General features: G+C 39.8%; 1 protein-coding gene across 1 annotated transcript in view; it reads right to left on the bottom strand.

Annotated features, from left to right (window-relative positions):
• Positions 1-14163, bottom strand: part of cacna1g (calcium channel, voltage-dependent, T type, alpha 1G subunit) — a 264447-nt gene that overhangs the window by 81347 nt on the left and 168937 nt on the right. The window contains exons 11-14 of the mRNA XM_071461978.1: positions 9495-9646; positions 8732-8917; positions 6582-6696; positions 5014-5169 (exon numbers count right to left, since the gene is read on the bottom strand). Of these exons, the coding sequence (XP_071318079.1) occupies positions 5014-5169; positions 6582-6696; positions 8732-8917; positions 9495-9646 (609 nt within the window). The remainder of the gene's footprint in view (positions 1-5013; positions 5170-6581; positions 6697-8731; positions 8918-9494; positions 9647-14163) is intronic.

The following is a 14163-nucleotide window of genomic DNA, read 5'->3' as shown; positions in this document are numbered from 1 at the left end:
GATGCAAATGTTTAAGCCCTCAATTGCCTTTCCAGTCACTCAGGCACTCAGTGCCCTGGTTAGTCCCAGCAGCAAGGACAGCATGCAGGAAGCAGGTCAGATGACTTTGAGATGATTTGACACATTCTCTGGCGGCCATGTCAGAAGTCTTCATTTTTGGTAACATGGGTAGCCAAAAATTGCTTTTCTATGCTCTTCATTTTTTGTACTGCTTTGGGAGAAAATGGTTGTTTTCTACTGATAAAACCCAGTTCACTCAAAAACATATGTCTCATGATGTTCTTTCAAGCTTTTGTCATTCTTATGTTCCATAGTCTATCTTTCCCATGTGACAAACAAGTATCTTCATTTTTCACACCTAGTTTTATGCACATTTGCACTCGACTTACATTTTTATGTACAGGACTTGTACCTTTGCCTTCTGGCCTTCTCAGATATTTTCTCTTACAGTTCATCATCTTTTGTACTGATGAGTCATCAGTTTAATGTCCCTTCAAGCCTTGGAAAAACTAGCATAGGCATTAATGAGAAGTAATTCTCTAAATAACCTCCAAACTGTAGCCACTGAGAGATTTGTGACATCACCAGAAAGCATCTATAGGGATGGGTGAGGAGAAAATGTGGTGAGAACAATGGGATCAATTAAATGGAGGGAGGGAAGGCAGAGCTGCAGTGCTGTACATACCCCTGAGTCTACAGGCAGCTGAATAAGGCTCAACTGGGCATGCAAGTCCTCCCGTTTGGTCACTTCCTATAGTGGAAGTGATCCGTGCAGCCGGACAGTAGAGGGAGGTGCGAATAGGAAAAGAGGCACAGAGGTGAGATGTGGAACCATAGCAGTAGACAAGAGCAGAAGGAGAAAGTTAAAGGAGCTTCAGTATTTTGTAACATTTGGACTCTCCCATACAACAGAACATATCAAACTGTGCTGGATCACAGTGTGCAATGCTACATGTGTACTTTAGCAACTTAATTTAGTTAAAAACATGAAAAGTCAGAGAAGCACAGCCATGTTTTACCCACCAGTTGATCCATTATAGGAATTTCATTCAGAAGTGAAAAGCGCAGAAGATCTATGTATGCATTGTTCAGGACATACTGTACTCAGCATGAAAGCATTCCTCTGCAGCTGACATGTCAAGTGTGTGTTTGATGTGAATTGTGCATTTTGCATATGTGTTTATTGTCACACTGAGAGATCTACTGAATGTTAACTTTTAATCCTCTTTTCTCTCCACAAAGAAAGAGATTAGTGTGGTTGCACTCTCTGCAGTGGATATGGGGTTCTACCACATAGACACACTGTCACACCAGATGGAGAGACCCAGTGAGTGAGAGAGATGGTTAATAGGGAGAACAGGAACAAACAGAGTATGGAGTGGATGACGAGGAAGGAATTAAATCAAGAAAATAAAAGCAGGTATGTAGTATGAAGTAATTCTTTGAGTGCATGGCTAAGCGTATGTGTGTCTTGGCTCCATATCTCTCCTGGCTTGGCTCACATCATTCAAGCACCTGTTACCTAGCAACCCACTCAGGGAAAGTTTGGCTAACCAAAAATAAACTTAATGTTTGCAGATAAGGATGTAAAGTTGAAAAAGGAGATTGAGATTTAACCTCTATGATGATACAGGAGAACAGAGAGGGACAACAGAACACGGGCTAAGAGACCTTAGGGTTTCCTTAGGGTGCTGTTAAATTTGCAATAACTATTTTTTTGGTCATCAGTGGGCAGCAGAAACAAGCTGTGGCATATTATCACTACTAAAATATTATTGCCTTTTAAGTGGATGTATCTAATTTTTTACTAAACCAAGCAAGCCATGCCTATTTTACGCATTCAGTGAAAACAGGGCAAGATAAGCATTTGTTCAAAGTCATGTCTCTAACCAACTGATGAATATAAGGTCAATACTTACTCTTCTTTTAGCTGTGGTCTTTACTACTATCTCTTTAGCTGCTATATTTAGCCTACTATGCTCACCAGCTAGCAGCTAACTGTGTCTGCCATTTGGCTGCTGCACAGGTAGCATGGGTTTTTAGAGCTTTATTTTTCTTAAAATAGCTGTCTGCAGCAGTGTTGTAGCTGAGTCACTAAACCTTGAGTCTGAGTCGAGTCTTGAGTCCCCAGCATTTGAGTAAAAGTCCAAGTCAGAGTCATCAATGAAAAGTCCTAGTCAAGTCATTACCTGGGTCCGTGTCATCAAGGTTGAGTCTGAGTTTAATTCCAAGATGGGTTCCAGTGCTCCACTCTGGCACAGTCACAGAGCTGACATACAAAAAAAAAAAAAAGGCCTACATTAAACGTTCAGGGGGGTTTTATGGGTGTTGCATGGCAGACACAGGACACTAGGGAAGAGTTGGGGGCTATAACTGCTAATCTAACGAACTGCTACTGATGAATCAGACGTTCCGGAATTTTTAGGAGCAGCCGAATTAACCACAGAAGTGTCCTCCCCCCCATATAAAAAGGATCAGGGGATTAAAACTGGAAGAAACACAGAATCAGACAGTGTCACAATAAAAATCAATGATTTGCCAATGCTTTTCAGCAGACACGACATCTTGGAATAGCTGGCAACTGTGACTCCTTACCTTTGTTTCTTTCAATAACTTATGAGCCAGACATTCAGGATGTTTTTACAGGCACACCCGGCTGGGACTCTTTACTGCATGACAGTCCCCTTCTCTCTGTCACTATCCACTGGTTTTTACTGGCAGCCAATCAGGACCCCTGTCCTTCTCTCCAAAACAAATGGACCAGGGGGTTACAAGAAACAACACATAAAGCAGTTTCACTTTAGAAATCAGTGATTCGCTGGCTTCTGGCAAGCAACTGCAATGCTTAAAATATATATTTTTATTTTGCTTGAAACATTTGGGATAACGTTAGCACATAACTCAAAAAATACATAACATAGGTCTAGTCATTTATACACATTTGAATGTGGAAAACTTACATCTTATAACTTTAAGTTCAGCTCAGCTCAGTTCAGCACCCAATGAAAAAAAACCCCTTCAAGCCAAAATAATTTTAATAATAATGTTACCCTCTCCTTCTGTACTGCTCTCCTTCTCCTCTCCAAATAACTGAATGACAGATAAATGGAAGGGAATTGAACTGCGGTGCAAACTGGGAACGAATTGGTAAGTACATTGTAAAAAAAAGTCCTTGTCCCGAATTTTCCAAGTCTAAATGCAGTCAATGCTTGAGTCCAAGCCACTGGTGCTCAAGTCAGACTCAAGTCCATGTCCTGGACTTGAGTAGTACAACACTGGTCTGCAGCAGCTAAAATGATGCTACAAGATAAAAAGCTCAGGGTGAACCAAAACAATTAATTTGTGGGCTAGAAAAACACAACAATGACCTGAAAGATGCCAAAAAGCTTCATAGAGCTGAGTGGAACTTGAGTCTCAATAATTATCTGTGGGTTTGTCACTATGAGCAACCCCTCTCATCACAAGTAGCCATGTGTGTCCATTGTTAATATAAAAATTTTGATTATAGCTACTTTAACTTTGTATGCCACTTAGGAAGTAGAAGGTAGTAAGCCTAGCTAATGTTAGAACCGTTTGCTGCTAGTTGTTTCTCTTTGTTCATGTTATTTTAAACCTGCTGTGTCACTGGAACTTCCTGCACATTTAGTGCTTTGACTGACACATCAATAGAAACAAGGGGTTCTGGATAGCATCAGTTGTCTCTTTTCATTATAGTTGTGGTAATGGCGTCAACGTCAACCTTTACGATGGTTGAATGCCTGTGTGTCTGTTGGACTTTAAAAGATATTACACACTATCTTTAGTTCCCTTCCATACAGATATTGCACCAATAACACCACAATATCATCAGCTTGGGTCAGTGCACCGAACCCTGCATGCGATTCCATTCACCAGTCATGCACTTGATATTTGTACAGCAGATAAGCACAATAGTAAGAGAAGCCCATTCCAATTAATCATTATTTTATGAGGCTGTCAACCTCTCTCTCTGCCACCCCTCATCTATTCTCCCTCCTCTCAGACAAAGAGCCAAAGAGCGTCAAAGATAAATGCAGTTTTCGTCACCCCTTAAAGAAATAGTAGGGGATACGAAGACAGCCAGAATCAGACTGAATACTCATGTGATTAATTCTTTCAATCTTATCTCACCAGCTATTAATTTTTCTCAGTTGCTTTATCTATCTAAAATTAAGCCCTGTATACTTCAAATGGGCTGGCTGAAAAGTGAAGCGAGGTCGCTCAATGAGCTTCAACTCTTTTACTCCTTGTAGCTCTGAAATTGTTCGGGGAAACTGTTTTCCCAGCTGCCTGGCTTGTAAAGTGTAAAGAAGGTATCCAAACATAGGACTGGTGAAACAAGGTATCTGTGGGCTGATGCAGTCTAGTCATGCAGACATATTTTTTGTATGATGTACTTTATGGCATGACTGCATTGGCAAATGAGCAGAACAATAATGAGGATGACTGCTGAGATAGTGGGAAAGAGTGGGAGGAGAAAAGGCTGACGGTAAGATGAAGATGAAGAGGAGAGGAAAATAAAAAAAGCTGCAACTACTGTGATCTCATATCCTCACATAACCTGCTGCAGAGAGTACAAGGAAAGTTATAAATGTAATACCTACAGTGTTCATAAATTTGTTGTGTTTGTATAGATTTGAACATCCATCCATTAGTGTTACGTGTGTGCCTGCACTGAAAAATAAGTACCTCATTAAGTAATCTAGCCTCATATTTTAGTCTTAGAACCTATTTTTTCTAAAAGCTAGCAGAGCATACATTGAACTTATTTGTATTAATGCCTAAAAGTAAGTCAAATCACCATGTAAGATTGGAATATTTTGACCTACATTTTAAGAAAAATAAACCCCAACAACCCCACCCCCCAGAATGATACACACATTTCAAAAATGATTTTAAATGAATTTCAGACAAAACAGTTCAATAATTTAAACTGTGGTTTCTGTATGCTACATATGCATCACATATGTGCATGTGTGACCAGCAACATTATACCTCTGTCTGAAAACCCTCGACCAAGATCGCCACCAGCAAGTTGAAGAGGACATAGTTTCCAAAAGTCATAAGTGCGATGAAGTATAGGGCAGCTACAGGAGAGGTGGAGGCCATGCCATTATATAACACCTTGTTCCAGTCCTCTTGGGTTAGGATCTAAATAAGTGGAGAGAAGAAAAAGTATTACTGAAAAAAAGCATATCATTGTTGAGAAAATTTTATAGTAGTATTTGTTACTTGATTGAACAGTTTTGTGCCCCTTAATACCACAAGTACACCTGTCAAGATTTCCAGTCTCACAAGGTGCAGTTTACAGTGATAATGGTGGCAAATTTCCCGCTCAAAAGGTGAGTCTTCATTTTAGACATTCTCATTGCTAGCCCATGGTCAGTGATTTTTCTTCTGAAATAACAGCTGTCCCTGGCACATTTTATCAGCCGTAGTTAGCAAGCTAATTAAGCTGTCTGCTGAAAATGCTGTTATTGGCTGACTTTTTAATGCTTCCATTTTAAGATGTGTTCCACAAAAGTAAGAATCCAGGATCCAGGAATCCAGGAGAAACTTCAGCAAAGTGCTAGCAATGTATGGGGCATTTTTTAAATCATAACTGGTAATCCCACAAATGAATCAGTTAATTTTTTGCTTCTTGACCAAGGAGGTAACAAGTGGTGCTCCTTGGTCATAGAGGTATCCAGAATGCTATCCTGTAGAGTAGTATGCAAATCAGGCAGACATCCCGGCCTTTGATTATAATTCTAGAACTGCAATGTAAGTGCAAGATTATGTCTGATTTTGCCTGTTCTGTTCATGTCAACTAAGAACCTTAGAGCTAAAAGTTAGTGAGACATGCAAACATTTCCATCTTACATTTGAGCAGTTGACTATATGACTATAGGTTGAATCAATCAAATCAACCCTGTGCAACACCATGAGAACTGACATGTCAGTACAATGTTCTGCACAGAGACATGCTGGCACATGCAGAGTCCCAGATCAAATGTTTCACTGAATTATAAATGGTTACTATTTTAAAGGTAGTAAATATCACACAATGATTTATGCAGAGATAATGGATGGATGGTTGGAGCCCACAAAGGGCCTTAGAGTCACTAATCCAAGGTGATGTGATGCAAGAGGCAAGCCTACTTGACCTATGTAAGATAGTTGGAAATGGAAATTAGATGAGTAGAAGAAAATAGGGGAATAGATAAAGGCCAGGCAGGGAGGGAGAATGGGCAAGGAGAATTAAGAGAAATATTTGGTTTGATATACTTTATTTATTCAGGAGGAAACTGTCTTTTCAGCCTCCAAATGGGGACAGGTACAATCAGCACCAATGAAGCAAGATGTTAAGTTAGTTGTTCAAGGGCACTTCAGCAGGGATATTTTGATCACACAGGAAGTCTGAGCTCCAAGATAGTGAATGAACTTACATATCTTTAGGTTATCCTGTTGCTAACTTTTTAACAACTCATCAGACTGTTAAACTACAGCTAAACTGAGCATAGTACAGTGAAATTTGAATATTTAACAGAGTAAGAGAAGGGGAGACAGGGTTTTATGCTCACCTGGAAGACAGTCACTATGGCCCAGAGAAGAGAGTCAAAGTTCTTCCTGTCTGGCACAGTGTCTTCATCTCTCTCTGACCCAAACTTACAACCAAATAGATGCATCCCAAGGATACTGATAGGAGAAAACAAAAAGGGACACTGCTGACACTTTTATGACCAAAAAGTAGCAACGGCAACAAAAACACCACGTATGGAGTACTGTCAGTGAGGTAATAATCAGTCATTGGTTCATAAACACAATGGCAAAAATGTTGCCAACAAACAGAATGGAGGTGCAGTGCTTGTGCCAGGTTACCTTCAGCACCATGGAGAGCGTAACACCTTATGTCTTTTTTTCAGTTTTTTAAAAACACTCAAAGGAAGATCACTGGCAGTGGAAACAAAGATCTAACTTAAAGGTATTTAGAAATTAAAGGAATAACAAATATTAGCTTGAGCTGTCTGTGTGTTAAGTGGGAGTTAAATAGTGTCAGTAACTAGAACTGGGAGCAAATAGCTAATCTTGGCATAAGAACTGGAAACAGGAAACTAGTAGTTAATTAACTTATTAATACATTCAAATCTCTCTAACTTGTTGTATTTCATTCGTTTAATTGGTAAATAAACAGTACTGTAAAATATGCGAATTTGTGGTTCTAGAAGGAGCTACAATATACCAACCTTCTGAAAACCTCACTTCTGCCTCTAGTTCCATATTTACTGGTTAGACATGGCAGTCGTATCAACCTTCTCATCTAACTCTCAGAAAGAAAGCAAATATGCACATTTCCCAGTGCAAAACTCAATTCTAGACCAAATATCTACGTATGTTACTAAGTCTGTGTTACTACTGTAGACTTGGTAGCATGGGTAGTTTTTGCAGCTTCACATGCGAAAAGAGGAATTTGAGGGGAGATGAGGTTCATCAATAAAGGAAACAAGAATAAAGGAAAAAGTAGTCAGATGGGGAAATAACCTCGTGCTAACTCTCGGCAACAACTGTATACCACTTCTAGTTTCTGTACTTATAAAGTGTCTTATTACGTTAAGCAGTGATTTAAGTCGTGTCAACTTACAAATTACAAATTAAAAAGAAAAAAAGACAGAAGATGTACGATGAATCAGGAGTCAGTCTGTACTACAGTCTGTCTTTTATTCAGAAACACAGACACTGAAGTTTGACTGGAGCTAAGTGATCAATAAACGGGCCTCTGCTGTATCAACTTCGCAACTCTTCACTCAAATCAAGGTCTCTTTATTATTCGAAGTTCGAAGGGCCTTGTAAATCAAGGCCCTTCGAACTCTGTGTGGATAAATAAATTTAAAAAAAAATTAACTATAATGCAATACAGTTCAACAGCATCACCAACTAAACCCTCCAAAATGAAAGTAGTATTTATTACAGGATTGTTGTCAGACTGTGTTAATTAATGACACAAAAAAATCCAATTATATAAATGGGGTGGACAGATTAATAGAAACACCTGTCATTATATGGCAATACAATTCCAAAATGATACAGATGACTGTATTAGATCATGCTGTTACCACAAGTGTTGAATGTTTTTGCACATTTTCACCTTTCACTATCTAATCTTTAATACTCCCATTAGAAAATCTTAAATATGTCTGTCACCTGTGTGATAGAGTTTTAAAATGTAAAAATGTATGTTTAAATTTGATGTAAATTGGCCATTTTTGAAAGAAACCAAGTCTTTATGCTGAAATAACGCTGACAGTCCAACAGCATATCAGACAAGCACAGAAAACCTCTATAACTCTGATTTTGTTGAGCTCAGCCACACTGCTTAACCATGCACAAAAAGGAATGCTGACAAAGAGAGGGAATCACTTAGTCATGTCATCCCATTGAGTCATTCTTCCTGTCATGTCTGTACTGATCTCTGCTTTTCATCCCCAAGTTACCATGTAATGAACTGCCAATTTACTTTAATTCCACACCTTTGTGCTTTCACTTTCATCTACAGAATTTGAATTCCCTTTAGTTTAACTCATCTGTCTTCTATGTTTTCACTGTCTTTGATGTCCATTAGCATCAAGAAATAGAAAGGTCACACACTTTTTCTGAAGACTGTAAGACCAATTTACATATATGCAGCATACAGTACAAGACAGGATATGAGGTCACTCACTTTCCCTCTGCCTACCTGAAGATGAAGATAAAGAGCATGAGCAGCATGCAGAAGGTTGCCACATTGTCCATGGTCTTCATCAGCACCACCAACTGCCTCTGCAGGGCTGGCATGAAACGCACCAGCTTCAGCACCCGCATGAGCCGGAATGTTCTCAGCACCGACAAACCACCACCCTGTTGACCCACTATCTCCCACACACTAAGAAAGACACACATATTTACACGTGAGATTTTTAAAAGTTTAGCAATTTCTATTATAAATGTTACAGGCTGGAAAACCAAACAATGAGCTGGCAGACAATAAAATATTCTGTGGAGTATTTAAGAGTCTGGTGGGTTAATGACATATCACACATTTCACATTACACACTGTCATTTGACCCATTGTCAATAATGACGAGGGCTTTAAATGTAGTTATTTGAACAATAATGAAAAACTTTGTGGCCTTTGAGCTCTTAAGATAATATATTTCATTACTAACCCTAACATGTTAAGCATTAACAATTAAAACTCTACACTATTTATAGTTAATCACACAATGTATATCAACCAATTACTTAGATATTAATTGTTAACAAATATATGATGAACTGAATTGAACGAGTTACCACAGTGGATTGTTGAAAATTGGCATTTTAGTATCATGGTTTTTGCTTGTCCTCTAACAGGGCAGAGTGTAGATGGGGACAGATGCATTTCTGTTCCTATGACAAATGGGGGTATGTGTTTGCACACTACAAACTCTGTTGTTAGAAAGTCCTGCTCTACAACTCACCTGATAACCACGATGATGCCATCAAAGATATTGTAGGGGTTCTTGATGTAGCCAAATGGCCCATACACTAAAACCTTTAACAGCATCTCCAGAGAGAAGAGGCTGGTGAACACAATGTTACTGATCTCCAAGGCATTGGTCAACTCATCAGGCTAGTGACACAGACAAAGAGAGAAAAGGAGGGGATCTTTAATGTATACTGTAGCATTATACACAATACTGGACATACATGCAATCTGTACTGATGATAAAACCTGAAAATCACCAGACTGAAGAAGCATGATGTTGAATATAGAAACAACACCTGCAGGGTCACATGCATAAAGAAATGTTTCAGTGAATAAATTCAATTAAAATCTGACAAATCTATCTATTCACACACAACTACTTTCTCTCACATACACTATGTACACACACAACCTTTATCTCGCACCACGACACACGCCACTCACAATGCTGCAGCTGAATGTGCATGGGACTTCTGCTCAAAGCTCATTAGAGAATTGGGCTGCCACTCACATCTACATCAAACAACTTCTGTCTGTGTGTGTGTGTCTGTGTGTGCATGTGACAACATTTGAGCGTGGGTGTATACGTGCAAAAAAGAAAAAAAAAGAGGCAATGGTAATGAGAGCAAGCAGACAGGAGAAGGAACCTGATCCAAAACATAAAAGGCACGGCACATCCAAACATGATACAGTATGTAAATCAGATGTCTACACCAAGCATCTGTAATTATTGGTGAGGAGAAAAGAGCCTATAGGAATGATGTTATGTGTCTGTGGTCTATGGCTTCATGAGGACAGGCTTCATGAGGCCTTTCATCTCAATGCAATAAACAGTTTACACCAGTCAAACATGATGTCACACACACATTACACTGACATGACACAGTGGATGCAAGGTGTTGAAGGCCTGATCTGTGTTTGCATGTTACCCATCATAAATGTGTAGGCCCAAGTGAATGTGTGCATGTGTGTGACTGCTTGTCTTACAGTCTCAGTATCCCACTGTGTGTGTGTATGTGTGTGTGTAAATAGAGACTTTGTTCCGGCAGGAACATTATCCCCCAGCTGAACCAGGGGGTAATGTAACGTCATGTAAACACAGTGTGTGTCATTAAGCCTGTCCTGGTGGGCTGCCACTAATCACTATAGGCAGTGGCTGTTTGAGCAGTGATTACTCAACACTAGCATGGATACATAAGAAAGGAAAACAGAGATTAACATCACTAGTTAAATAACGGTGCTTTGTGCTGTACTATAGCACCACCACTAAGCCTACAGCAAGCAGCAGGTTAGCTTTTCTTAGCATAAAGACTGGAAACAGCTAGACTCTGTCCAAAGGTAATATAATCCACCTACCAGCACCCCTAATATTCATTAATTAACTCACTAACTACATTCTCATGTATTTAATTTGTAGAAAACCACAGTGTAATAATGACAATTTAACATTCTACTGAGAGTTATGTACCACAAAAGCCTCTGCTGGCTGCCCAGTAATATCTCAGAAACAAGAAGTACTCTCACATAATCCTCATAAAAACAGTGGATTGTTCTTACGCCTCAGTTTTTGATTATTATAAGATGAAACAAAGGAGATATACAGTATGACATGTTATGTAGTGAGCTTTAGAATTTTTGGTGGAAGGAATTTGTTACTGTTAGACAGGTTAGACAGGTGAGGTGAGCTGTTAGCTACAGTCTTTATGCTAAGCTAAAATAACAGGCTGCTTGAGCGCTTCATAGTTAACAAAAAGATATAAGATAACAGAGAGATCTTGCCTTACCAGAAAATCAGCATAACTCCCAAAATGTTAAAGTATTCCTTTAGCTAACTTTACCTTGACTGCAGTGATGAAGAGTACTGCAGAGTGTGTCAGTACTGTGTGAGATCACTTTGCCCTTTTGCAAAAAGCACATTTTGGAAATCACTTAGGCCCACATCTTCCACTTACTGATGCTTAGTGTGGAAACAGGTGCAACAGACTTGAAACAAAAACAGCAGCATGGCTGCATTTTCTGCAAGAAAGTTGAAATGGGTCATTCACAGTCCATGTGTTCTCATTGTTAGATTGTCAGAAGCAACGACGATCTTTGGAAAACTTCAATAAGAGTGTCTTGACAGTTTTAACAGAGTTTGAGCAAGTCAACATTCACAAGTTGTTGCTCGGTATTAAGTCATTATTCCCATAAGATCTGACTTTAGATTTAGCCCCTAAGGAAAAGAGTCCAGCAACATCATAGCCTAATATTACACCATTACTCATAGCATGAAACTTCAAAACTGTATTTCACTGAAGAGAAGTGTGAGTGAGTGAGAATTTTTCAAACTGGAAAAAGTTCAAATGTTGTGCCTGCTATTCTAAGCTAAGCTGATAACTGAGAAAGCAACAATTTCAATCTCCTATGTTAAATGGGCACTATAGAGGATATGTAGAGTGTACAGCCTGACATCCCTCCCCCTCCTTGTTAAAAAAGAAAAAAATTGCCCACATCCTGCAGTGAAAAACAAGCTTTTCTCTGGTTCATATCACCTCTTTGTCACTGTCTGTGTCTCTTGTGTCTGTATTTTGGGTCACAGTTTGTTTGATCCCACGGCTTTATTGTGTACATTCATTTGAACACTGACAAGTGCGGCGGCAAATCCTTCATACATGCACACACACACTGTGCTATTAAGAAAAGTTCAAAGGGTAAACAAATGCAGGGGCAATTAGATGTTTGTGTGTTCTTTCAGATGAATGCCCTCATTCACAGTTATGTAGAAACACATGCGCGCTCGCACGCAAACACACACGCACACACGCACGCACACACACACACTTGTACTTCTATCTTTGTGAGGACACTCATTGACATAATGCATTCCCTAGCCCCTTACCCTAACCTTAACCATCACAACTGAGTGCCTAACCCTAACCCTAATCCTAACCTAAACCTAAACCTAACCATTCTAACCATAACTCTAAAACCAAGTCTTAACCCTCAAAATGTGATTTTAAGGTGTCTCAAAAAGTGAGGAGAGCCAAAATGTCCTCACTCTGTTAGTAAAATACTTTTTTTGGTACACACACACACACACACACACACACACACACACACACACACACACACTCCCAACTTCACAAATGCACAAAAGCTCTGCACCAACTCACACTTGTAACCATGCCTGCAGACACACACAAAGGTGTATAATAGATCCAGTTGATAAGCTAGAACAAGAAATATAGTCTTTATGAAGTAAAACTTGGCCTGCAGACATCTGCCTTTGAGAGGTTCAGGTCATTATTTTTCCCCCACTGTTTCTTCTCTGCTATTATGCCTAAGCCTTTTTCACACATAGACAAGAACACAAGAATACAAAAGAGACATGGAGGTAGAAAAATACACCCACAATCATATGTACACATGCTAGCATCACCAATGTTTTGCAGCCATTAGCTTATCAAACAGGAAAAAAAATCTTAATTGACTAATAGCCTCTGAGGTGTGTACACAACCTAGAGAAAATTTAATGTGTTCCTGTGTGTGTATGCAAGTTTTTAGGTGAGAAAGACGTTCTTGCTTTTCTTATTGCTTCCTTCCATGGCTGTGTCCTGGGTAAAAAGGCTGCAGGCATATAGGTGCTGAAGTATGTTAGGAACTGTGTAGGTCTGCATTAATGTAATGTCACCTAATCTGAAGTAATCTAATCTAAACGGGATGCTGCATTCTGTTCCACTCCTGACTGTTAAAGGCCCCATGGCATGAAAGATGTGATTTTGGTTATTTTATCGTGCTTTGGGAGGTCTCTGGGCCACGTATATACTGTCCCATGCATCAAACTGGTCATAAACGGAGAAACGCACACCGCCCATTTGTAGGAACTGTCTCTTTAAGACGGGCGGATAGTACTTCCTCCTTTGTGTGACGTCACACACAAGGTAACTCCGCCCACCGCAACCTGTTGGCCCGCCTCCACTGTAGGTTCCAGGTGTGAGTGAATAACTGCACGGCGAGATGTCAGACAAACGGTGTTGCGCTATTAAGGGATGCAAGGAGGGCAATGTGTCCTTGCACAGTCTGCCAAAAGCCAAAGTCGTCAGAGACCAGTGGCTTCTTTTTATTTTTGGTCGAGTTGAGCAGGATTTCAGTCCAAATCTGCTCGTCTGTTTGGCGCATTTCACAGCGGAGTCATTCACCAACTTGGCTAAATACAACGCTGGATTCGCCAAGAAACTGCTCATTGCAGACACTGTAGTCCCCACATTGTCTGGGCTGACTTCTGCTCCGCAACCGGTAAGTAAACTCTGTCCGAAGATGGTAAAATGTTCGGCAGTTAATGATTTTCGTCTGTGCCTTTTATAATTGTAGCCGTTAATTGAATCGCTGTTCACTGTAGCCGTTAACTGGATTACCGTTAATGCCTTCACAAACGTTAATTCAAGAAAATACAAATGTAACCGTCACACAGCTTTGCTCATTACTACGTTTTTTTTAATGGTCTTCCGTTAACCATATAGCTATTATTAGACATTAGCCGCAGCTAGCGGTTAAAGGCTGATGTTAATGACGCCCACTGCTTCAAAGCAGTTACAGTGAAGAGGCAGCTAGGTGTGTGTGTGTGTGTGAGAGAGAGACTACTACAGACACCCCCCCCAGAGCAAAGCAGCAGGTGTGAGTGA

Source organism: Trachinotus anak, unplaced genomic scaffold (assembly GCF_046630095.1).
Source record: "Trachinotus anak isolate AG129_WGS33_773 ecotype Australia unplaced genomic scaffold, CSIRO_AGI_Tana_v1 ptg000025l, whole genome shotgun sequence".
Classification (NCBI taxonomy): Eukaryota; Metazoa; Chordata; class Actinopteri; order Carangiformes; family Carangidae; genus Trachinotus; species Trachinotus anak.
Note: the sequence above shows the minus strand (reverse complement) of the source record. Positions and strands in the feature narration are given on the sequence as shown.